This window comes from Ornithorhynchus anatinus, chromosome 2 (genome assembly GCF_004115215.2).
Source record: "Ornithorhynchus anatinus isolate Pmale09 chromosome 2, mOrnAna1.pri.v4, whole genome shotgun sequence".
Lineage (NCBI taxonomy): Eukaryota > Metazoa > Chordata > Mammalia > Monotremata > Ornithorhynchidae > Ornithorhynchus > Ornithorhynchus anatinus.
The window spans coordinates 141,463,173-141,490,380 of record NC_041729.1 but is presented as its reverse complement, the minus strand read 5'-3'; the positions used below and the strand labels follow the sequence as shown (position 1 = coordinate 141,490,380).

Genomic DNA, 27,208 nt, shown 5'->3' with positions numbered 1-27,208 from the left:
GGGAGAAGAGGAAAGGAGGGGCTTAGCTTGGAAAGGCCTCATGGAGGAGATGGGCCTTCAATAAGCCTTTGAAGGTGGTGAAAGGAGTTCACTGTGTGATTAGAGGAGGGAGGGTGTTCCAGGCCAGTGGTAGGACATGAGAGAGGGGTCATCGCCGAGACTGAGGTACAGTGAGAAGGTTGGCATTAGAGGAGTGAAGTGTGCAGGCTGGGCTGTAGAAGGAGAGAAGAAAGGTGAGGTAGGAGGGGGCAAGGTGATGGACTGCTTTAAAGCCCGTGGTGAGGAGTTTTTGTTTGCTGCGGAGGTAGGTGGGCAACCCCTGGAGATTTTTGAGGAGCGGGGTAACATGGCTTCTTCCCTATGGCCTTCAAACATGCCCATATCTCCTCCATCCTAAAAAAACCCTCCCTTGACCCCACAGCCCCCTCCAGTTATCACCCCATCTCCCTCCTACCTTTCCTCTCCAGACTCCTGGAACAAGTTGTTGCTGCCTCAAATTCCTCTCCTCCAATTCTCCTGGACCCCCTCCAATCTGGCTTCGCCCCCTCCACTCCACCGAAACTGCCCTCTCAAAGATCACCCATGACCTCCTTTTTGCCAAATCCAACGGTCCCTACTCCATCCTCATCCTCCTTGACCTCTTAGCTGCCTTTTACACTGTGGACCATCCCCTTCTCCTCAACACGTTATCCAACCTTAGCTTCACGGACTCCATCCTCTCCTGGTTCTCCTCTTATCTCTCTGGCCATTCATTCTCGGTCTCCTTCGCAGGCTCCTCCTCCCCCTCCCATATCATAACTGTCGGGGTTCCTCAAGGGTCAGTTCTTGGCCCCCTTCTGTTCTCCATCTACACTCCCTTGGTGAACTCATTCACTCCCACGGCTTCAACTGTCATCTCCACACAGATGACACCCAAATCTATATCTCCTCTCCTAATTCTCTCTCCCTCCCTCCAGGCTCTCATCTCCTCCTGCCTTCAGGACATCTCTACTTGGATAAACTCCTGCCACCTCAAACTCAACATGTCAAAAACAGAGCTCCTTATCTTCCCTCCAAGCCCTGCCCTCTCCCAAACTTTTCCGTCACTGTAGATGGCAAAACTATCCTTCCCGTCTCACAAGCCTGGAACCTTGCTGTCATCCTTCCCTCCGCTCATTTAAAGCACACATCCAATCTGTTACCAACACCCGCCGGTCTCACCTTCACAACATCTCCAAGATCCGCCCTTTCCTCTCCATCCAAAGCGCTACCTTGTAAGTACAATCTCTCATCCTTATTATGACTGCCAGGAGTCCTTCCCAGACTAAACCCCACTTTTCCTCAGCTCCCTTTCCCTTCTGCGTCACCATGACTCACTCCCTTTGCTCTTCCCCCCTCCCTCCACCCTACAGATATATGTATATATCTCTAATTTTATTTATTTATATTGATGTCTGTTTACTTGTATTGATATCTGTCTCTCTCCCACCCCTCAGACTATGAGACGGTTGTAGGCAGGGATTGTCCCTCTTTATTTGCTGTATTTTGCTTTCCAAGCACATAGTAGATGCTCAATAAATACAATTGAATGAATGTCCTGAACGTTTTTGTAATAAAAGGATCTGGGCAGCAGCAGAGTGAAGCATGGAGTGGGGAATCATAACAGGGTTGGGCCTTCATAGGACGTTGTGGAGGGGTGGCAGGATGACTCATGAATATTCATGAGTCAATCCACCCTGCCCCCTCTTCCACCCAGTGGTTGGGGGCTGCCCAGAGGCTAGGCTTAACCAATCAATCCATCACACTTAATAATAATAATAATAATAATAATAGTAATGGCATTTGTTAAGTGCTTACTACGTGCAAAGCACTGTTCTAAGCGCTGGAGGGGATAACAAGGTAATCAGGTTGTCCCACTTATTGAGCACTTACTACGTGCCGAGTAATAATAGTAGTGAATGGCCTTTGTTATGCGCTTACTATGTGCCCTGCACTGTTCTAAACACTGGAGTGGATGCACGCAAATGGGGTTGGACGCAGTCCCTGTCCTACGTGCGGCTCACGATCTTTATTCCCATTTTACAGATGAGATCACTGAGGCATAGAGAATTTATTCATTCATTCATTTATTCAATAGTATTTATTGAGCATTCATTCAATCGTATTTATTAAGAGCTTACTGTGTTCAGAGCACTGTACTCCGCACTTGGAAAGTACAGTATTTACTGTGTGCTGAGTACTGAACTAAGTGCTTGGGAAAGTACAATGCAATAATAAACAGTGGCATTCCCTGCTCACAGTGAGCTCACAGATAAAGGGGGAGGAGACAAACATCAATACAAATAAATAAAATAGATATGGACATAAGCTTTGTGAGGCTGGGAGGGGACGGGAAAAGCAAAGGGAGCAAGTCAGGGTGACTTAGAGGGAGTAGGAGGTGAGGAAAAGTGGGGCTTAGTCTGGGAAAGCCTCTTGAAGGGAGAGAATAATAATAATAATAATGGTATTTGTTAAGCACTTACTATGTGCCAAGCACTGTTCTAAGCACTGGGGTAGATCCAAGGTAATGAGGTTGTCCCACGTGGGGCTCACAGTCTTAATCCCCATTTTAAAGATGAGGTAACCGAGGCACAGAGAAGTTAAGTGACTTGTGCAAAATCACCCAGCTGATAAATTGCGGAGGCGGCATTAGAACCCACGACCTCTACTCCCAAGCTCGTGCTCTTTCCACTAAGCCAGGCTGCTTCTTTGAAGTGACTTGCCCAAGGTCACACAGCAGACAGGTGGCAGAGCCGGGATTAGAATCCAGGTACTTCTGACTCCCAGGCCCTGGGTTTTTTCCACCAGGCCAATGCAGTAGAGTTGATAGACACGTCCCCTGTCCACAGAAAGCTTTCAGTCTAGAGGGAGACAGACATTAATTTAAATACACAGTTTCCAGATATGGTCATAAATGCTGTGGGCTGGGATCTGGGATTAAAAAAAAAGGGACGAAGCCAGGGTGGCACAGAAGGGAGTGGGAGAAGAGGAAATGAGGGCTAAGTCAGGGAAGGCTCCTTCGAGGAGATGTGCCTTCGATGAGGCTCGGGCCGCCCTTTTGGTCTCCTCACAAATCCGCGCTGCCCATTGGCCTCCTCATAAATATGTTCCACTAGTCGTCCTTCTCATGAATTTGTACTGCTTGGGACATACCTCTCCTCCCTTCTCTCTTTCTACCGCCCACCTCCTCACCGTCCCTCAGTCTCGCCTATCCCGCCGTCGACCCCCGGGCCACATCCTCCCGAGGTCCCGGAACGCCCTCCCTCCTCACCTCCGCCAAAGTGATTCTCTTCCCCTCTTCAAAACCCTACTTAAAACTCACCTCCTCCAAGAGGCCTTCCCAGCCTGAGCTCCTCTTCTCCCTCTACTCCCTCTACCGCCCCCCTTCACCTCTCCGCAGCTAAAGCCTCATTTTCCCCTTTTCCCTCTGCTCCTCCCCCTCTCCCTTCCCATCCCCTCAGCACTGTACTCGTCCGCTCAACTGTATATATTTCCATTACCCTATTTATTTTGTTAATGAAATGTACATCGCCTCGATTCTATTTAGTCGCCATTGTTTTTTACGAGATGTTCTTCCCCTCGACTCTATTTATCGCCATCGTTCTCGTCCGTCCGTCTCCCCCGATTAGACCGTAAGCCCGTCAAACGGCAGGGACTGTCTCTATCTGTTGCCGACTTGTTCATTCCAAGCGCTTAGGACAGTGCTTTGCACATAGTAAGCGCTCAATAAATACTATTGAATGAACATAGCCCCTTCTCCTGGAAACCTTACCAACCTTGGCTTCACTGACACTGTCCTCCCCTGCTTCTCCTCTTATCTCTCTGGCAGCTCATTCTCCTTTGTGGACTTATTCAATAGTATTTATTGAGCGCTTACTATGTGCGGAGCACAAAGTGGACTTCTCCTCTGCCTCCCACTTCTAACTGTCGTGGGTCCCTCAAGGTTCAGTTCTGGATTCTCCTCTATTCTCCATCTTCACCCACTCCCTTAGAGTACTTATTTGCTCCCATAGCTTCAACTACTACATTTTGTCTTTGGCCTGGAACACCCTCCCTCTTCTAATCCAACTGATAATTACTCTCCCCTGCTTCAAAGCCTTATTGAAGGCCCAGCTCCTCCAAGAGGCCTTCCCTGACTAAGCCCCCCTTTTTCCTCCTCTCCCACTTGCTCCCTTTATTCTTCCCCCTTCCCAGTCCCAAAGCACTTAAATACATCCTCTGCTCCTCCTCCCCTCCCCATCTCCCCTACTCCCTTCCTCTGCTCTACCCCGTCCCCGCCCCATAGCACTTGTGTATATATGTATACTTATGTATATAGTTTATTAATGATGTCTATATATCTATAATTCTATTTATTTATTTTGATACTATCGATGCCTGCCTACTTGTTTTGTTGTCTGTCTCCCCTCTTCAAGACGGTGAGCCCATTGTTGGGTAGGGATTGTCTCTATCTGTTGCCGAATTGTACTTTCCAAGCGCTTAGTACAGTGCCCCCTTCACCTCTCCTCAGCTAAACCCTCTTCTCCCCCCTTTCCCTCTGCTCCTCCCCTTCTCCCGTCCCATCCCCTCAGCACCGTACTCATCCGCTCAACTGTATATATGAGCATGGCACAGTGGAAAGAGCACGGGCTTTGGAGTCAGGGCTCATGAGTTCGAATCCCAGCTCTGCCACTTGTCAGCTGTGTGACTGTGGGCAAGTCACTTAACTTCTCTGTGCCTCAGTTCCCTCATCTGTAAAATGGGGATTAAGATTGTGAGCACCACGTGGGAGAACCTCATTCCCCTCTGTTTACCCCAGCGCTTAGAACAGTGCTCTGCACATAGTAAGTGCTTAACAAATACCAACATTACTATTATTATTATATATCTTCATCACCCTATTTATTTTGTTTAATGAGATGTACATCACCCTGATTCTATTTATTTGCTATTTTTTTAATGAGATGTTCTTCCCCTTGACTCTATTTATTGCCATTGTTCTTGTCTGCCCGTCTCCCCCGATTAGACCGTAAGCCCATCAAAGGGCAGGGATTGTATCTGTTGCCGATTTGTCCATTCCAAGCACTTAGTCCAGTGCTCTGCACATAATAAGCACTCAATAAATACTATTGAATGAATGAATGCTCCACACGCAGTAAGCGCTCAGTAAATACGAGTGAATATCTGTAATTTTATTTATTTGTATTAATGTCTGTCTCTCCCCTCTCATTATTACAATCATAATAATGGTATCTGTTCAGTGCTTACTATGTGCCAGGCACTCTACTAAGCACTGGGATGGAAGCAAGCAAATTGGGATGGACAAAGTGCCCATCCCACGTGGGGCTCACAGTCTCGACCTTCATTTGACCAATGAAGTAACTGAGGCCCAGAGAAGTGAAGTGACTTGTCCAAGGTCACGGAGTAGACAGGTGGCAGAGCCAACATTAGAACCCATGACCATTGATTTCCAGGCCCGTGCTTCATCCACTAATAATAATAGTGGTATTTGTAAAGCGCTTACTATGTGCTAGACACTGTACCAAGCGCTGGGGTAGATACAGGGTAATTGGGTTGGACACAGGGCTCACTACACCACGCTGCTTCCCAAGGCTGCTCTGGAATATGAGCTCGTTGTGGGCAGGGAATGTCACTGTTTATTGTACTGGAAAAGCAGCATGGCGTAGTGGCTGGAGCAAGGGACTGAGAGTCAGAAGGTTATGGGTTCTAATCCCCACTTCTCCACTTGTCAGCTGTGTGACCTTGGGCAAGCATGGGCTTGGGAGTCGGAGGTCATGGGTTCTAATCCCAGCTCCGCCACTTATCAGCTGTGTGACTTTGGGCAAGTCACTTCACTTCTCTGTGCCTCAGTTACCTCATCTGTAAAATGGGGATTAAGACTGTGAGCCCCACGTGGGACAACCTGATTCCCCTGTGTCCAGCCCAGCGCTTAGAACAGGGCTCTGCACATAGCGTTTAACAAATACCAACATTATTATTCTCTGGGCCTCAGTGACCTCATCTGGAAAATGGGGAATAAGACCGTGACCGTGACACCGACGGGGACTGTGTCCGACCTGATGACCGTGCCCTACCCCACGTAGTATATGTGCCATTTACTTGGCACATAGTAAGAGCTCAACTAATGCCGTCATCGTCATCATCATATTATTATTAAATGAATGAACGACTGATTGAATGAATTGGTCGGTCTCCTCAGAAATACGTCCCGCCTGGAGGGTCGGCCTCCTTATTGAATATGTGGCGCCCTTTCGGCCTCCTCATGAATATGTAGCTCCTCTTCGGTCCTCTCATGAATATGGCGCCTGTTTCGGCCCCCTCATGAATATGTGGCACCCTTTCATCTCCCTCATGAATATGGAGCCAGTTCAGCCTCTTCATGAATATGGTGCCCGTTCGGCCCCCCCTCATGAATATGGAGCCCGTTCGGCCTCTTTATGAAGATGTGGTGCACGTTCGGCTCCCTCATGAATATGTGGCTCCCTTTCGGCCCCCTCATGAATATGGCGCCCGTTCGGCCTCTTCATGAATATGTGATACCCGTTCGGCCCCCTCATAAATATGGAGCCTGTTCCTCCTCTTCGTGAATATGTGGCTCCCGTTCGGCCCCCTTATAAATATGGCGTCAGTTCGGCCCCCTCATGAAGATGGCGCCCGTTCGGCCTCCTTATGAATATGTGGCTCCCTTTCGGCCCCCTCCTGAACCTGGCGCACCCGTTCAGTCCCCTCATGAATATGTGATACCCGTTCGGCCCCCTCATAAATATGGAGCCAGTTCGGCCTCTTCGTGAATATGTGGCGCCCGTTCGGCCTCCTCATGAATATGTGGCTCCCGTTCGGCCCCCTCATAAATATGGCGTCAGTTGGGCCCCCTCATGAATATGGCGCCCGTTCGCTCCCCTCATAAATATGGAGCCAGTTCGGCCTCTTCGTGAATATGTGGCGCCCGTTCGGCCTCCTCCTGAATATGTGGCTCCCGTTCGGCTCCCTCATGAATATGGCTCCCGTTCGGCCCCCTCATGAATATGGCTTTCGTTTGGTCCCCTCATAAATACTGCTCCCGTTCGGCCCCCTCATAAATAAGGCGCCCGTTCGGCCCCCTCATAAATATGGCGCCGGTTCGGCCCCTCCCCATAAATATGGCGCCGGTTCGGCCCCCCTCCATGAATATGGCCTAGGTTCGTCCCCCTCATGAATATGGCCTAGGTTCGTCCCCCTCATAAATATGGCGTCCGTTCGTCCTCTTCATGAATATTTATGGTCCCCCACCACCCCCAACGGCCTGTCCCTTCAAAGGGGGAAGAAGATGGCGGCGGCGGCGTTGAGGCGGCGGGGCGGGCGGCGGGCCCGCGGGGAGGCGGCGGCGGCGCTGGGGCGGCGGCAGCGGCGGCGGCGGCCGGGGGAGGAGGAGGAGGAGGAGGAAGGCGGCTGCCCCGGCTGCCTGGGGGTGGCGGCGGAGCGGGCGGCCATGGGCTGTGGTGCGGGCGGGCGCGGGTCCGGGGCGGGGGCCGGGGCGTCGGCGGCCTGCCCTCTGTGCCGGCCGTGGGCCCGCCGCCGCCGCGCCCAGGCCCCGCTCGGCCCGCCCCAACGCCGCCGCCGCCCGCCACCGCCACCGCGACCCCCGGACCAGGCCCGCCCCGGACCCCACGGCAACGCCGCCGACGGGCCCGGACCCCCGCCCCCAGCCCACAGACAGCCCGCAGACCAAGGTGACGCTTTTTCGCCTCCTTCTCCCTCCTCCTCCCCGACCTCCTCCCCGAGGGGCGGGAGGGAGGGAGGGAGGGCGGCCCAGAGCCCCGCTTCTGCCCCGGGGAGACAGGAGGGCAGCACCGGACTAAGGGGGAGAGAGGTTTGGAGTCGGGGCCGGGGACCCCTCTTTTCCCCTCCCCTCTCATGCTGGAGTCCCCTCCCCTCCCCTCTCCTCCCATCACATGCTGGGATCCCCCCTCTTCCCCTCCCATCACATGCTGGGATCCCCCCTCTTCCCCTCCCATCACATGCTGGGATCCCCCCCTCTTCCCCTCCCATCACATGCTGGGATCCCCCCCTCTTCCCCTCCCATCACATGCTGGGGTCCCCCCGTTCCCCTCCCATCACATGCTGGGGTCCCCCCGTTCCCCTCCCATCACATGCTGGGGTCCCCCCGTTCCCCTCCCATCACATGCTGAGATCCCCTCGTTCCCCTCCCATCACATGCTGGGATCCCCCCTCTTCCCCTCCCATCACATGCTGGGGTCCCCCGTTCCCCTCCCATCACATGCTGGGATCCCCCCTCTTCCTCTGCCATCACATTGCCGAGGTCCCCCCTCTTCCCCTCCCCTCTCCCGCAGGGTTCTCCCATCTTCCCCTCCCCTCACATACCGGGGTCCCCCCTTTTCCCCCTCACATGGCAGGGTCCCCCCCTTCCCCTCCCCTCACAAGCTGGTCGCCTCTCTTTTCCCCTCACATGTTGGGGTCCTCCCCCCTTCCCCCCTGACCGTCCGGCCGCCCCCGTGGAGCAGGCCGCGGCTCCAGGAGAGCACGAGGTTGTGGAGATCAGTGGGCCCGGGGCAGGAGAACCTCCACTCTCTGAGCTCCCTGTGGGCCCGGGACGTGTTCGCCGACTCTCTGGAACGCTCAGTAGAGTGCTCTTGCAAGTAGTAGCGCTCAGTCAAGGCCACTGTTGATGACTTCGAAGTGTGGCCCAAAGTTGGCCAAAGCGGGAGGCCCTCATCCCAAATGCAGGCATCATTTCGCCTCCCAGGAGACATGTGGCATCAGGGTTAGCCGGGGGGACGGTCAACCTGAGCCTCAGCGGGCTGGGCATGTTGGGATCTCAGGAATGTGGGAATTTCCCCTCAGGGGGATCCTTTGCACCCCTCGTTCCCTCCCTCCACCTCCCATTCCCCGTGCAGCCCCTGAAAACTGCACATTCCAGAATTCAAAGTTCTGTTTTGCTCCAAGCTGTCATTGACACCTGTCGTCATCTTTAGACCACATACTACTACTACTGTTGGTTTTTGTGAAGCGCTTACTATGTGCAGAGCACTGTTCTAAGCGCTGGGGTAGATACAGGGTCATCAGGTTGTCCCACGTGAGGCTCACAGTCTTCATCCCCATTTTACAGAGGTAGTAACTGAGGCCCAGAGAAGTTAAGTGACTTGCCCACAGTCACCCAGCTGACGGGTGGCAGAGGTGGGATTTGAACCCATGACCTCGGACTCCCAAGCCCGTGCTCTTTCCACTGAGCCGCACATATGGAATTCTTGGGGGTCTGGAGGGTCGGGCTCACCTGCCTCAGTGGGAGACCCTTGACCACCTTTCTGCCCTGATATTTTTCTTTTCTTATGTCAGGATCTAGTACTCAAAACCTGGCTGGTCGTCACCCCGTAGGTATCCTGCCACTTACTCTATTTTTTCCCTTTTTGTCTTTAAGCGCTTACTATCTGCAGACTCTGTACTGAGCGCTGGGATCGATGCAAGATAAGGTGGATGCATTCCCTGCCCCTCGTGGGGCTCACTCTCAATCCCATTTTAATAATAATGTTGGTATTTGTTAAGCGCTTACTATGTGCAGAGCACTGTTCTAAGCGCTGGGGTAGACACAGGGGAATCAGGTTGTCCCACGTGGGGCTCACGGTCTTCATCCCCATTTTACAGATGAGGGAACTGAGGCCCAGTGAAGTGACTTGCCCACAGTCACACAGCTGACAAGTGGCAGAGCTGGGATTCGAACTCATGACCTCTGACTCCAAAGCCCGTGCTCTTTCCACTGAGCCATGCTGCTTCTCTAATCTACACCAGAAAGATGCTCAGTAAATAGGCCACCTTCCAGCCATCAGCTGAGTTGAAATGGATCTGTAGCTGGGTTGCCGGAGGTCGTATAGAACATAAACAAGGTGTAGGTGGGTGAGGGATTTCAGAAAGCCTCTTGTTTCCTTCTGAACCCTATTATTTGTTAAGTGCAATAACCCGAACAATAGCTGATTTGATGCCAAGCGTTGTTATCTTACCTGTCGGTCCAACTTAAGTAGCAGCAAGGATGGAAAGAGAAATTTTCAGAAGGGGTAATAGATTTACAGACCCACGGATCAAGAAAATGTAGATCCAGGCACCAAAGGAAATGATTTTTTAAGGATTTTCTCCACGTTACTTTCTTGGAGTTACATGTCGGTCAATCCATGGTGATTATTGACTGCTTACCGTGTTTAGAGCGCTGTACTAAGTACTTGGAAGAGTACGGTATAATCGAGTCGGTGACCTTTTTTTAGTGGGGAATATAAAAATCAATCCATAAGTACTGTGTCAACTTATTTTGGTGAGCGGGAAGTTAAAGAAGAATTAGCCTTTAAAATAACTCGTCCTCATTGAAGTTTTTGGCCAGTAGAGGTTTGTAGTATTGTAGTGTACAAGGCAAGATAGAGCCTATATGAATATTTAGTTTAGGACTGTTGATGTAAACTTTAGGGATGCTATTATATTTCCCCAAGTTTAAACGCTGTGGTGTGTAAACAGGTACGGGAAGTTCCGACGTGAAGGAATCTATTGCTTCCCAACCCGGCAGCGCATGACCTTTTCAACCTTTTTGGATTCAGAGCCGGGCCATCTTTTTGGTGCTGTATGTAATCGTTGAACGCGAATGGGTCCTAAATGGATGGAATCGATCAGTCGTCAACTCTAATGATAGCATTTATTAAGCGCTTACTATGTGCGAAGCACTGTTCTAAGCGCTGGGAGGAGGCAAGGTGATCGTGGGGCTCACCGTCTTCATCCCCAATTTACAGGTGGGGTAACTGAGGCACAGAGAAGTGAAGCGACTTGCCCAAGGTCACACAGCAGACAAGTGGCAGAGGTGGGATTAGAACCCACGACCTCTGACTCCCAAGCCCGGGCTCTTTCCACCAAGCCACGCTGCTTCTCTAAATACCCGAGAGCTTCTAAAATTAGCGGGCTCACTCTTTCCCCGCACTCCCTTTATCCGGTAGGAGCTTCGGTTTTGAAAAACGAAAGGGGTTTCCTTATACCGAGCATTTCTTTTCCAGTCCCCGTTGAAGTCTTGTTAGGGGTTATAGCTCACTTTGTGGGCTATATAATAATAATGTTGGTATTTGTGAAGCGCTTACTATGTGCCGAGCACTGTTCTAAGCGCTGGGGTAGACACAGGGGAATCAGGTTGTCCCACTTGGGGCTCACAGTCTTAATCCCCATTTTACAGATGAGGGAACTGAGGCACCGAGAAGTGAAGCGACTTGCCCAAAGTCACAAAGCTGACAAGTGGCCGAGCTGGGATTCGAACCCATGACCTCTGACTCCAAAGCCCGGGCTCTTTCCACTGAGCCACGCTGCTTCTCTATATAAATATATTATTTTGATATAGATGTATGTGTCGCCTGTATACTTAAATCTGTCACCTGATGCACTTTGATTTTCACCCCACCCCCACAGCACTTGTGTACTTATCCATCTTTAATTTATTTTAATGTCCTACTCCTTCGTGGGCAGGGTTTGTGTCTACTTACTCTATCGTAGTGCACTCTCCCAAGCGCTTAGTACAGCACTGTGCATACAGTAAGTGGCATAATGGATAGAGCGTGGGCCTGGGAGTCAGAAGGTCATGGGCTTGGCCAGTTGTCTGTGTGGCCTTGGATAAGTCACTACACTTCTCTGGGCCTCAGTTGCCTCATCTGTAAAATGGGGATTAAGACTGTGAGCCCCGTGCGGGACAGGGACTGTGTCCGACCCGATTTGCTAGTATCCACCCCGGCGTGGCTCAGTGGAAAGCGCCTGGACTTGGGAGTCAGAGGTCATGGGTTCGAATCCCTCCCCTGCCACTTGTCAGCTGTGTGACTGTGGGCAGGTCACTTCACTTCTCTGGGCCTCAGTTACCTCATCTGTAAAATGGGGATTAACTGTTAGCCTCACGTGGGACAACCTGATGACCCTGTATCCACTCCAGCGCTTAGAACAGTGCTCTGCGCATAGTAAGCGCTTAACAAATACCAACATTATTATTATTCCACTGTCTGGCACATAGGGCTTAATACCACAATTATTGTTGTTGTGATTACATACCACTGATTGATTGAGGTTCTGAATGGGATCAAATTGGTTTGAGTGTGAAAGGGCAGGAATTTCCTAAGGGTGGAAGAATCTAAAAAATAAAAAGTGACTCAACAATAACCTTGATGACACACACAAACACACCAGGATTTTAGGAGTGTCTCTTTGGGCTATCCCAGAACAGGAAACTTTTGACTTGTATTTGCACATTCTCTCTAAATTTGTGGGGCCCCCACCTCACTTGCATTCCCTAAACTAAATGATAAATACATCATCAATCAGTAGTATTTAATCAGCACGGCCTAGGGGATAGAGCACCGGGCTGGGCCTCAGAAGGGTCTGGGTTCTTATCCCACTTCTTCCACTTGTCTGCTCTTTGACCTTGGGCAAGTCACTTCATTTCTCTGAGCCTCAGTTCCCTCATCTGTAAGATAATGCTAATTGTGGCATTTTTGCAGCGCTTACGATGTGCCAGGCACTGTACTAAGCGCTGGGTTGGATACAGGCAAATCAGATTGGACACAGCCCCTCTCCCGCGTGGGGGTCAGTGTATCGATCCCCCAGATGAGGGAACTGAGGCACAGAGAAATGAAGTGGCTTACCCAAGGTCACGCCACAGACAGGTAGCAGAGCCGGGATTAGAACCCACGTCCTCTGACTCCCAAGCCCGTGCTCTTTCCACTAAGCCGATAGGGTAGGGTAAATCCATACGCACAGAAGTGCTTCGGATGGTTGCGGATGCACAAGGGAAAAGGTGGTGCAGAAGTAATCCCGGAGATGGGTGGTGACTTGAGGGGAATCGAATCGTTCAACTTTGTTAAAATATTAAGATACTTGATTTTGTTTTGCTCCCCGAATAGGCCGGTTTGCAACTGTAACAATGATAACGACTCACCTTCCAAACCAGTCGTTCTCCATCACGTTGTGAAGAACTTCATTTTGATGAGATTACTTGGTTTTTGTCTCTGATTCTTAAATCGTTGTCTAAGCCTTCTATGCGCAGAAATAGCTGGTCGTCTTATGTAAGTCTTCAGAGTGAGTGGAAAAACTACTTGTTTTGTGTATGCGCACGGGCAGTTGAATGGTAAAATGCTAGGTAATTGTATTGCAAGCTGTTTTTTCATTCATTCAGTCGTTGATTGAGCGCTTACTGAGTGCAGAACACTTGACTAAGCGCTGGGAAAGTACAATTCAGCAATGAAGAGAGACTGTCCCTGCCCACACTGGGCTTGCCGTCTAGAAGCAGAGAGACAGACATCAGAACAATTAAACGGGCATCAGTATAAATGAATAGAAGTATAGATATATACACATCAAAACAAGTAAACAATCAACATAAATAGAATTATAGATATATACATATATACATAAGTGCTGTGGAGCGTGGAAGGGGTATGTTGTTATTTAAGTGCTTACTATGTGCAGGGCACTGTTCTAAGCGGTGGGGTAGATACAGGGTAATCAGGTTTTCCCACATGAGGCTCACAGTCTTCATCCCCATTTTACAGATGAGGGAACTGAGGCATAGAGAAGTGAAGTTATTATTGTTGGTATTTGTTAAGCGCTTACTATGTGCCGAGCACTGTTCTAAGCGCTGGGGTAGACACAGGGGAATCAGGTTGTCCCACGTGGGGCTCACAGTCTTAATCCCCATTTTACAGATGAGGGAACTGAGGCACAGAGAAGCTAAGTGACTTGCCCAAAGTCACACAGCAGACAAGTGGCCGAGCCAGGATACGAACCCATGAACTCTGACTCCAGAGCCTGTGCTCTTTCCACTGAGCCACGCTTGACTTGCCCACAGTCACACAGCTGCCAAGTGGCAGAGCCAGGATTCAAACCCATGACCTCGGACTCCCAAGCCGGTGCTCTTTCCACTGAAGAGCAAAGGGAGTGAGTCGAGGTGAAATGGAAGGAAGCGGGGACTTAGTCTCTGCCTTCCAACAAGCATCTCTTAAGAGTAAGGCAAATTTCCAGAAGTATGTAGGGTGAAACTGATTTAAAAATCATTATTTGCAAATTTCTTGAAAAAATGGGTTTAAAAAGCTATACCCTGTCTTTTTCTGGATTGACTGCTTTGTGTTGGGTTGTTTTTCTTTTTAATTAGAGATTTTGAGATTTAGAATTTTAGTATTAGATTTTTTGTGTGTGTGTTTTCACCTAGGGAATCCTCTTCAAGCCAGATGAAGAGGCACTTCTATAATTGTACCATACTTGAGTAAGCATTTGCTTCTTTCAGGCCAAGAATTTTGTTTTCATTGGTCACATGTGCATTTCATTTTCATAGCTCTCTGTGTGGATTGTGAAGCCAACATGCACGGATTCCTTCATCCTTGCCACTTGTCCGTTGCGTGTCCTAGGGCAAACCTCTTCACTTCTCTGTGTCTCAGTTATCTCATCTGTAGAATGGGGATTGAGACAGTGAGTCCCATGTGGGCCCAAAACTATGTCTGACCTGATTACTTTGTATCTACTCCAGCGCTTAGAACAATGCCTGGCGCACAGTGATTAACAAATACAATAAAATCATTAAAAGTTGCAGACTCCTTTGCTCACCAGTTGGGTTCTAAAATGTTTGGTAGACTATTTTTTTAAACCAGCAACTGTTTAAATGATGATGATGATGTTGGTATTTGTTAAGCGCTTACTATGTGCAGAGCACTGTTCTAAGCGCTGGGTAGATAGAGGGCAACCAGATTGTCCCTCAGGGGGCTCACAGTCTTAATCCCCATTTTACAGAGAGGTGACTGAGGCCCGGAGAAGTGAAGTGACTTGCCCACAGTCACACAGCTGACAAGTGGCAGGGGAGGGATTCGAACCCATGACCTCTGACTCCCAAGCCTGGGCTCTTTCCACTGCGCCACGCTGTTTAAAGGTGTAGTCCTAAAGACATATTAAGATCATGGAGGATTTCAATAAATGGATTTCCCAGGGAGCCATGTAGGGAAATAGCATAATCCAAAACATCAATTTCTGACTGATCACATTGTGTGGCCTAGTTGATAGAGCTCGGACCTAGGAGTCAGAAGGTCCTGAGTTCTAATCCCAGCTCGGTCACTTGTCAGGTGTGGGTCCTTGGGCACAGTCACTTAACTTCTCTGGGCCTCAGTTCCCTCGTCTGTAAAATGGGATTTGAGACTGTGAGCCCTGTCCACGGTTGGACAGGCACCGTGTCCAACCCAATTATCATATTTAGCCCAGCACTTAGAACAGTGCCTGGCACATAGTAAGCACATAACACATATTGTTATTACTATTATTATTACACAGTTGGAACTCTAGCCCACAACTAATTTTAATTATTAGTATTATGATTATCATAAAGTGCCATCAAGTCGTTTCCGATTCATAGCGACTCCCTGGATGTATTTTCTCCAGAAAGTCGTGTCCTCTGCCATAATCTGCAGCCTTTCTAACGGTTCTTCCGTTATCGTTGTTATGGTCTCTATCCATCTAGCTGCCGATCTGCCTCATCCACGTTTTCCCTGGACTTTTCCTAGCATCAGTGTCTTCTCCAGAGAATTAGCCGTCCCGATTATGTGTCCAAAATATGCTAATCTGAGTCGTCATTTGGCCTTCCAAGGACCACTTTGGTTTAATTTGCTCCAAAATCCATTTGTTTGTTTTTTGGGCAGTTCACGGTATTTGCTTAGTACAGTGCTCTTGCATACAGTAAACGCTCAATAAATACGATTGAATGAATGAATGAATTTGCAAAAGCATTCTCCAACACCACATTTCAAAAGAATCAACGTTCTTTCTATCCTTTCTTTCACTGTCCAGCTTTCGCATTCGGACATTGTCACTGGAAACACCATAGAGTTGACAATTTTTATTTTGGGGGCGACTGTTACATCAGCACATTTCATGACTCTTTCCAGGCTCTTCTTAGCAAGTCTTCCTAACATTAATCTTGGGCATATTTCTTGGCTACTAATTCCTTTTTATTATTGATTATCGATCCCTGGAGAGAGAAATTGTCCACAGTTTCAGTCATCTCTCCCTCTGCTGCAAATGTGTTAAAACTTCCAGTTGTCATGATCTTTGTTTTCCTGACATTCAAATATAGGCCCATCTTTTTGCTCTGTTCCTTAAACTTGAGTCTCTGCCGTTGTCTTTGACCAGCATTTTGATCATCTGATCAATTGCCTTTGACTTTTTCCCATGACACTGCTGCCCAGCACAGGTAAATCAACTTTGTCTGACGCTAACGCTTAGACGACGCTTAGACGTTAACGGTTACCCTAGCGAGAGTGTCTCTCAATGGCATAGCTCAAAGGCGCGTTGGCGTACGCAAACTCTCCTGCCATGGTAAGGCATCAGTTCATAGGAGAGAACTAATTTTAAACAGTAAATTAAACATTCACTCTGTCATCTTAGTAAGAAAGTAGATCATGTACACTTTTACTGAGCCCCAAATTACTGCTGCCATTTGCTTCTCTTAATGGGAAAGAAAATGAAAAACTATTGAATGCTCGCATATCTAAGTTACTGGGAGTTAAACTATATAACTCTACGTAACCATCTAGATTTATCCCCTAGAGTGTGAGCTCATTGTGGGCAGGAAATGTCACTGTTTATTGTTGTATTGCACTTCCCCAAGGGCTTAGTAGAGTGCTTGGCACACAGTAAGCACTTAATTAATACGATCGAATGAGTGAATGAATGAGTGAGGAGCAGCGTGGCCTAGCGGTTACAGCATTGGCCTGGGAGTCAGAAGGACCTGGGTTCGAATCCCAGCTTCGCCACTTGTCTGCTGGATGACCGTGGGAAAGTCACTTCATTTCTCTGTGCCTCAGTTCCCTCATCTGTAAAATGGGGATTGAGACTGTGAGCCGCAGGTGGGACATGGGACTGTGTCCAACCTTGTGCTTCATACAGTGCCTGGTACGTAGTAAGTACTTAAGCAGATACCATTAAAAAAAGACCGGGGTGGGGTTGGGGGGGGGAAATTGTGTGGAATATCCCACAAAACCCTTGCCAAATGCTCTTTTTGTGCAGTTTTTCCAAACACTGCCCATATGATGGTTTGGAAGATAAAGTTCCTTGTGGGGAGGAAACATGTCTACCAACTCTCTTTTGTTGTATCGTAGTAGAGAAGCAGCATGGCATATTGGATAGGGCACAGGCTTGGGAGTCAGAAGGTCATGGATCCTAATTCTGCTCCATCACTTGTCTGCTGTGTGACCTTAGGCAAGCCCCTCCACCTCTCTGCTCCTCTGTTACCTCATCTGAAAAATGGGGGTTGAGACCGTGAGCCCCACATGGGACAGCGACAGTGTCCAACCTGATTTGCGATTTGCTTTTCTCCACCCCAGCGCTTAATACAGTGCCTGGCAAATGTAAGCACTTAACAAATACCATAATTATTATTATTGTCCACTTCCAAGTGCTTAGCACAGTGCTCTCCACACAGTAAGTGCCCAGTAAATACGATCGATTGTAGAACTCTTACTCTTCCTAGGCAATTTTATTATGCTAATTACACTATCTACACCGCTCTGCTGCCTGGATGATTTTTCTAAAAAAAATTAGTACCTGTCTCCCCACTCCTCAAGAACCTCCAATGATTGCCCATTCACCTCCTCATCAAACCTAACCGTTGGCTTTAAAGCACCCAATCATCTGTCCCTTCCTACCTTACCTCCCTGATTTCCGCCTCCTACTAATAATGGTATTTTTTTTTAAGCGCTTAGAGTTTCCCAGGCACTGTACTAAGCGCCGGGGTGGACAGAAGCATATTGGGTTGGACACAGTCCTTGTCTAATTGTCATGATGCCTGTCTGCTTCTTTTGTTGTCTCTCTCCCCCCTTCTGGACTGCGAGCCCCTTGTTGGGTAGGGATTGTCTCTATCTGTTGCCGAACTGTACTTTCCAAGTGCTTAGTACAGTGCTCTGCACACAGTAAGCGCTCAATAAATACGATGGAATGAATGAATGAACTCAAGGCCTTCTCTAAGAGGCCTTCCCCGATTCAGGCCTCTTTTCCCTTATTCCCTGTACACTTGGATCTGTGCCCTTTACGCACTTAATATTCACCCCACCCACTGCACTTTTATCCCTATCTGTCATCGATTTATTTATATGAATGTCCGTCTCCCCCTTCTAGACCGTAAGCTCCTTGTGGGCAGGGAACAGGCCTGTAGACTCTGTTGAATCGTACTCCCCGAAGCGCTTTGCGCAGTGCCGTGCACACCGTAAATGCTCGATAAATACCATTGATTGATTACAAAACAGTAGATAGGGAGACACAGCCCCCACCCACAAGAAGTGTACAGATTAGCGGGGAAGACAGACATTAAAAATTACAGATAGATATGCCCATAAATTCTGTCGGGGGTGAAAAAGCTCATAAGAGTACAGATCCACGTCGATAATCAACACAAAAGGGAGAGCAAGTAGGGGAAATGAGGACTAAGTCAGGGAAGGTTTCTTGGAGGAGGTGTGATTTTTAGGAGGGGTTTGAAGGCCTGGAGGACTGGAAGATATGAAGGAGAAAGGAGTTCCAGGCCAGAGGGAGAACACGGACAAAAGGTTGGCGGCGAGACAGATGAGATCGAAGCACACAGTGAGTCGGTGGGCGTTAGAGGAGTGAAATGTGCGGGCTGTATTCATTTGTTCATTCAGTGGTATTTATTGAGCGCTTACTGTGTGCAGAGCACTGTACTAAAATGCCTGGAAAGTACAATTCGGCAACAGATAGAGACAATCCCTACCCAACAACGGGTTCACAATGAATTGTACATCGCCTTGATTCTATTTAGTTGCCATTGTTTTTACGAGATGTTCTTCCCCTCGACTCTATTTATCGCCATCGTTCTCGTCCGCCCATCTCCCCCGATTAGACCGTAAGCCCGTCAGACGGCAGGGACTGTCTCTATCTGTTGCCGACTTGTTCATCCCAAGCGCTTAGTACAGTGCTCTGCAAGCGCTCAATAAATACTATTGAATGAATGAAAGTCTAGAAGGGGGGAGACAGACAGCAAAACCAGTAGACAGGCCTCAATTCCATCAAAACAGATAAATACAATTATAGGTATATATGCATCAGTAATAAATAGAGAAATATGTACAAATATGCCCAAGGGCTGTGTGGGCACAGAGGGTAGAGCAGAAAGAGGGAGTCGGGGCGATGGGGAGGGGAGGAGGAGCAGAGGAAAGGGGGGGCACAGTCTGGGAAGGCCTCCTGGAGGAGGTGAGCTTTGAAGAGGGGAAGAAAGCTAGCCAAGTAAGGTAGGAGGGGTGAAGTGGTTAAACGCCATAAGTAATCTCCACCGATCCCCTGCCTTCTTTGATATTAGGGAAGAGTAAGATATTAGGGAAGTTAGGACCCAGTTACATGTCCACTTTTTCTAACAGTGGCCTAGTGGAAAGAGCACGGGCCTAGGAGAGGATCTGAGTTCTAAGCCTGGTTCGGCCACTTGTCTGCTGTATGACAGAGGACAAGTCACTTCATTTCCCGGTGCCTCGGTGTCTTCATCTGTAGAATGGAGATTCACATCCCTTCCCCACCCCGCCCCCCGCGTTTCTTTAGATTCCAGCACTGCTCCCCCAGTTTTCTCGTAACATGGGAGGGTTGTGATTTAGCACTGCCCCGTGTTAAGGAAAGATCTGTGTAGAGGTCATGGGTTCAAATCCCGGCTCCGCCACTTGTCAACTGTGTGACTTTGGGCAAGTCAGTTAACTTCTCTGTGCCTCAGTTACTCCATATGTAAAATGGGGATGAAGATTGTGAGCCCCACGTGGGACACCCTGATCACCTTGTATCCTCCCCAGCGCTTAGAACAGTGCTTTGCACATAGTAAGCGCTTAACAAATGCCATCATTATTATTATTATTACCCTCTCCCCCATGCCCCTCTTCCCCCCGGTGTCCTATGCCACACACGTGTTCAACTGTGCTTGGCACATAGTAAGCGCTTAATGAATACCATTATTATTTTGACACTACATTGTTGGAAGAATGTTCCCTCTTTTTCCACCGTCACGTTCCTTTCATTGCATGTAGTAGCAACACAGTCTTCTGGCAGAACCGGGTGGTCCACTAAAGATTTAAAGTTGCAGGTCACGGAAATGTGTTTCTTACACCTCTTAATAATTCTTTCGAAGCAGCGTGGCTCAGTGGCAAGAGCCCGGGCTTGGGAGTCGGAGGTCATGGGTTCGAATCCCGGCTCCGCCACCTGTCAGCTGGGTGACTGTGGGCAAGTCACTTCACTTCTCTGGGCCTCAGCTACCTCATCTGCAAAATGGGAATGAAGACTGTGAACCTCACGTGGGGCAACCTGATTACCCTCTATCCCGGCACTTAGAACACTGCTCTGCACATAATAAGCGCTTAACAAATACCAACATTATTATTATTAATATAACAGCACTGTTTCAGGTTAAGGCTAGATAGAGCGGGTAAGAATTGTTTTTGCCCCAAGTAGAACTCGACATATTGGCATTGGTGGAAAAAATTCTGGCAGCCTCATTTCCGTAGAACCTGGAATAACAATCAGTCAATAGATGGTATTTATTGAGCACTTATTATGTGCAGGGCTCTGTACTAAATGCTTGGGGGAGTAAAGTATGATAGAGTTGGTAGACACATTCTCATCACAAATACTATAAAAAAAAGAAACAGGTGACTTTGGTGGATAAACTGTACCAAAATAGGAAACGCTACCAGTGTCTGTCCAGATGAGTAATAAATTCAAATTTGTTTTCAGTAACCAGATTCAGTATACAGCTCTTATTTCCCCCGAGATGACACTCTAACCTCGTGAACTACATTGCTTGCAAACTCTCAGATGAAAAAGTAGAATTTCCCCTTTGGATTTCACAAACCATCTTTGAGGTTCCGTTTCATTGTCCGGGTTTTGGTAGCGCCGATCGGGGTGGGGGGGCAGAAAAAACCCCAAAAAACATTCTGCTTTTTCACCAGACTGAGTTTTAACGATAACTCGAGCGTCTGAGAACTGAGTTGTTGTGATGTTGTCCTGATGTTGTCCAGTGGCTTTAGAGCAGGGACACAAGAAGTGCAGAATAAACAGAGAAGCAGCTAGTGCAGGCCACTGGATTCTCATAAATTCTCCGCAATGTTGACAACAGGTCCTTCACCTCACATGAAGTTTTTGTGGTTCCTCTATCTTGCCGGAAACTAGTGCATTGTTCCTGTGGATTAGTAAAATCAGTACTAATCTTCATACTACCCTCCCCACCCCATTTTTTCCCCCCACTCTAGCCGCCCTTAGGCTAGTGACTGCTAATTCTCTCAACCTACCACCTGAAATATTATTTTTGTGCTCTTTAGATTTTTGCTCTGAGCTACTGCAAAGAAAACTAGAGATCACAGTCAAAGAGTTGCGGAGAGGGAAATTCCATATGTTGGTTATGTAGGGGTGGGGAGCGAATACATTTATAGGACTAAGATATTAGGGAAGTTAGGACTCAGTTACATGTCCACTTTTTCTAATAGTGGCCTAGTGGAAAGAGCACGGGCCTAGGAGAGGATCTGAGTTCTAAGCCTGGTTTGGCCACTCGTCTGCTGTGTGACACAGGACAAGTCACTTCATTTCCCGGTGCCTCAGTTTCCTCATCTGTACAATGGGGATTCAGACCCTGAGACCCTTCTTTGACCCTGAGCTTCTTGGGGAAGGGGAGCAGTGTCCAATCTGATTATTTTGTCTCTACTCCAGTACTTAGTACAGTGCTTGACACATTGAAAGCTCTTAATAAATACGATTATTATGCTTAGCTAGAACAGCCTGTGTTTTGCTGATGGGAAATCCTGGGATTAGTCAAGTTACTCTACAGCATCATAATTTTACAGGATCTAATAGGATTTGTTTAGGTATGATAAAGAAAAAAGTATCGTGGCCTTTTAGATAGGCAGCTAGCTTTTTATAAATCTGCAAGTGTTTAATAGAAACAATTGTGCTTTTACAGAGTAGGTGGATATTTCTTGTGATTCCCCTAAAGGAGGCATTTTGAAATAGTCAATGATCTTGGCTAAGCAGCAGCCTATAGAATGTTGAAAAAAGTGAAGGGCAAATTATTATTAATGGGGACATTCATTACGACAAGGGGAGTTTTGTAAAAAATACATAAATGAATGAATAAATGGCATATCCCAGTTTAGTTTAGAAAGCTGGTGAAAAGCAAGTGGTAGAAAATGTAATGAGGGGGATAGGAAGCCAGGGAAAATGAGTAATAGCTGCAGTTTGCCTATTCAGGTATAACTTCATATATACCCGATAGCACTGAGGAAATAACTGGGTTATTTTCATGAATATTCACAATTCAAGCTTCGAGAATTGCCAGTGATTTCGATGGGGAGAAAACAGAAGACTGTGGATACAGGCAGCCCTAGAGGAGATTTAGAGTCAGTCGATGAATCAAGTGCTAACTGTGTGCATAGCACTGTACTAAGCGCTTGAGAGAGCACGATATAACAATACAGCAGAGTCGGTAGGCACGTTCCCTGCTTACGGTCTAAACCATTCAGGATAGACGGCTGGTGTGTTTGGTTTTTATTTTTTAAGATCTTCAGGGATGAGGATTCTAAAACCTTCTCTCCTCCTGTTCTCTCTCTTTCCCTTGAAGCCTTGGATGCAGTGGCAGAATGAAAATAATGCTAAGGGCATGGAGAGAGAAGGAAATGTTCAAATATGAGCTAGGAAACAAGTTTCCAGAGTGCACTGGGAGGGTTGCGGACTCACAGGCAAATAGCTTGGGAAGCAGCATGGTTTAGTGAAAAGAGCAGTAAGAGGACCTGGGTTCTAATGCCGGCTCCACCACTTGTCTGCTGTGTGAGCGTGAGCAAATCACTCAACTTCTCTGTGCCTTCGTTTCTTCAACTGTAAAATAGGGATTCAATACCTGTGCTCCCTCCTACTTAGACAGTGAGTCCCATATGGGACAAGGACTGTGTTTAACCTGACTAACTTGTAGTCACCCCAGCGCTTAGTTCAGTGCCTGACACATAGTAATCACTTAACAAATGCCATTATTATTATTATTATTCTCATCTACCTGGTTAGTTGGGGTTGACTAAGGACGGAAGCAAACCTTTAGGCCACAGATGTTCTCACTCTTAAGTAAGACAAAAATAATTTTTAGAGGTGAACTTAAATCTCATTTTTTAAGAAATAACCAGTCTAAGTAGCCTTGGCCACGAATTGCTTCAGTTAGAGGAATAAAATAACATAAGGAGTCTTTTCTTAATAATTGTGATATTTGTTAAGCGCTTACTATGTGCCAGGCACTGTACTAAGCGCCGGGGTGGAGACGAGCAAATCAGGTTGGACACAGTCCCTGTCCCATGAGGGGGTCACAGTCTTGTCAAAGGAAGAGAGATGGATTAGAGCCATTTGAGACCCTTTAACTCTTTTGCCCCAGAAGAACTGTCTGCCCGAACTGTAGCAAACTTGGCTAGTTTCCCGTTGATCTTATTATTCGCATGCTAACTCTTCAGTACCTCACATGGAAAGAAAACAAATTCATACTCTCAGATGGCTGCTGCAGTGACAGGTACCTTTTATTAGAATTTTGGGAAACTATTTTGTGTATTGCTCTGAGAAACCTCTTATAATGACAAGGAAAGGTACTTTAATGATCAAGCCTCTTGCATAGCTTTGCAGTAAGTGTAAAATGAATATTTCACCTTATCTTTGCCCTAGTAAATAAACACACAGCTGGGAGGGGAATTGGTATTCTTTACTGCTTGCCCAGAATAAATTGTGCTAGTCCTGGGTGGCTGACAGTAATCCAGCTGTCCTTGTGACTTTCTCCCCTTCTAGACCGTAAGCTCGGTGTGGGCAGGAAGTTTGTCGATTTATTGTTATATTGTACTCTTCCAAACGCTTAGTACAATGCTCTGCACACAGTAATCGCTCCGTAAATAATGGCCCTTTTGCTTCCCATGAATAATAATAATGATGGTATTTAAGTGCTTACTATATGCCAAGCACCTCTCAATTATCCACACTGATGGAGCAAGGAGGTGGGGTGGATAACACAAACCACTAGGTTAAAAAGCAAGCAAACCAACCAACCAGAAGAGGTAACTTGGCATCCAGGTAGGGATGAGGGAAGGTAGCCCCGTGGTAGGTTTGGCCAGTGGAGTGGGTGGTCCTGGGCCAGTGGAAATGAAGAGAGAGCCCCCATTATAAACTATAATCTGTAGCACTGGAAAAGTTTGAATGGATCGTAAGCTTTCAACTGACAAGAGCTAAAAATCAATCAAAAGATTGACCCAAGGTACATGTTCTCTCTCTCTCTCATTCTCACTCTCTCACGCATTCAATCAATAGTATTTATTGAGTGCTTACTATGTGCAGAGCACTGTACTAAGCACTTGAAACTATGTGCAGAGCACTGTTCTAAGCGCTGGGGTAGATACAGGGTAATCAGGTTGTCCCACGTGAGGTTGTCCCACGTTAATCCCCATTTTACAGATGAGGGAACTGAGGCCCAGAGAAGTGAAGTGACTTGCCCACAGTCACCTAGCTGACAAGGGGCAGAGCTGGGATTCGAACTCATGACCTCTGACTCCCAAGCCCGGGCTCTTTCCACTGAGCCACGCTGCTTCTCTACACACCCACACACACCTCCAAGACGCACATCTTTGGTTCCATTATTATTGCTAGTATTATTAATTATTACTATTAAAAAGATGAGAACTCTAATGGGCAGGGAACCTGTCTACTGTTTCTGTTATCGTAGACTCTCTCAAGCGTTTTGTACAGTGCTCTGTACATAGCTCGCTCTGGGCCGCGATCGTGTCCATTTATGGTTCTGTGGTGATAATAATAATAATGTTTGTATTTAAGTGCTTACTATGTGCAGAGCACTGTTCTAAGCGCTGGGATAGGTACAAGGTAATCAGGTTGTCCCACGTGGGGCTCACAGTTAATCCCCATTTTACAGATGAGGTCACTGAGGCCCAGAGAAGTTAAGTGAGTTGCCCAGTCACACAGCTGACAAGTGGCAGAGCCGTGATTCGGACCCATGACCTCTGACTTCCAAGCCCTTGCTCTTTCCACTGAGCCACGTTGCTTCTTGGTGCTCTCCCAAGCACTCAGTGGAGTGCTCTGTGCACGGTGTGCGCTCAGTAAATGCGATTGAATGGACGCAGCGCAAGCGCTCAAAAAATGGCTCCGACCAACTGAACGAGGTGGGTGCCAGCCACCGGCTCCTGTCAGCCCGGCCCGTGGCAGGAAGCGGGATGGGAAACGGTCAGGGAAAACGTCCTCGAAGGAAGCAGCATCTTGGGGCTCCCAATTCCAGCTGTGCTCAATCCCAAGATCCCGCCGTCCGTCCACCCGGGCGGCAGTGGACGGACCTTGCCGTAGTTTCACTTTCCTTCTGCTGCTATTAGTGTTCTGCATCGAGGATAACTCATTCATTCATTCTTTCAGTCGTATTTATCGCGTGCTTATTGTGTGCAGGGCACTGTACTAAGCGCTTGGGAAGTATAATACAGCGACAGAGAGAGACAGTCCCTGCCCACAACAGGCTCATAGTCTAAAGGTGGAGAGACAAACATCAAAGGAAGTAAACAGACATCAATATAAATAAATATGTACTTATATACACAGAAGTGCTGTGAGGTGCAGGGAAAGAGCAAAGGGAGCGAGTCGTGATGACGCGGAAGGGAGGGGGAACTGAGGAAAAGCAGGGCTTAGTCTGGGAAGGCGTCTTGGAGGAGGTGTGCCGTCAGTAGGGCTTTGAAGGGAGGAAGAGTGATTAACTCCCTCAGAGAGTGTCTGTGAGTTTCCAGAAGAGGAGAGATTCCCCTCCCAAAAGACATTTTGAGGGCAAGCCAAATTCACTCATCAGTGGTATTTATTGAGCATTTACTGTGGGCAGAGCTCTGTACTGAGCGCTTGGGTGAATACAATAATAATAATTATGGGACTTGTTAAGCGCTTACTATGTGCCAAGCAGTGGGTTAGATACAAGTCAATCCGATTGGATGCAGTCCGTGTCCCACGTGGGGCTCACAATCCTAATCCCCATTTTATGGATGAGGGAACTGAGGCTCAGGGAAGTGAAGTGACTTGCCCGAGGTCACACAGCAGACAAGCGGCAGAGCCGGGGTTCAACAAACCTCCCTACTAATTATGGGACTCGTTAAGCGCTTACCGTGTGCCAAGCAGTGGGTTAGATACAAGTCAGTCCGATTGGATGCAGTCCGTGTCCCACGTGGGGTTCACAGTCTTCTTCCCCATTTTACAGGTGAGGTAACTGAGGCCCAGAGAAGTGAAGTGACTTGCCCGAAGTCACACAGCAGACAAGCGGCAGAGCCGGGGTTCAGCAAACTTCCCTACACTCATCTATCCAGAGTTTTCCTCCTACCCCCGAAACATACACAGCCCTGCATATGAACTCAGCTCACACAGTGTGGCTCAGGGGAAAGAGCAGGGGCCTGGGAGTCAGAGGACCTGGATTCTAATCCCAGTTCTGCCACTTGTCTGCTGTGGGACCTTGGGCAAGCCACTTAACTTCTCTGGGCCTCAGTTACCTCACCTGTAAAATGGGGAAGAAGACTGTGAACCCCACGTGGGACAACCTGAGTTCTTTGTATTTACCTCAGCGCTTAGAACGGTGCTTGGCACATAGTAAATGCTAAGTAAATACCAAAATTATAATTGTTGTATCTTTTGCCCTCTACCCCCCCAACATGTATGTATGCACGCACTCTTCACAGGTGTACCTAGATATCTTCCTCCCCCTGTCCACCAACTGACAGGAAACTGCGGCAGGGACACGCAGAATTTTGATTTCAGGGACCCAAAAACACACCCACCTTCACAGAGGCTCAGGAGTGATAGGGAGAACAGAACAGCAGTGTGGCCTAGTGGATAGAGCATACGTCTGGGAGTCAGGAGGACCTGGGTTCTAATCCTGGCTCTCCCCCGTTTGTGCTGGGTGACCTTGAGCAAGTCATTTCACTTTTCTTTGCCTCAGTTCCCTCATCTGTAAAACGAGGATTAAGACTGTGAGCTCCATGTAGGACAAGGACTGTGTCCAACCTGATTTGCTTGAATCCATCCCAACCTGACTTTGTCCAAGCTGACTAGCTTGTATCTACCCTGGTATTTTTTTAATGGCATTTGTTAAGCGCTTATTATGTGCAAAGCACTGTTCTAAGCGCCGGGGGAGGAT

General features: G+C 48.0%; 1 protein-coding gene across 1 annotated transcript in view; it reads left to right on the top strand.

Annotated features, from left to right (window-relative positions):
- Nucleotides 1–7,486: 7,486 nt before the first annotated feature.
- Nucleotides 7,487–27,208, top strand: part of RNF169 (ring finger protein 169) — an 82,998-nt gene continuing 63,276 nt past the window's right edge. The window contains exon 1 of the mRNA XM_039914725.1: nucleotides 7,487–7,727. Coding sequence (XP_039770659.1) covers nucleotides 7,487–7,727 — 241 coding nt within the window. The remainder of the gene's footprint in view (nucleotides 7,728–27,208) is intronic.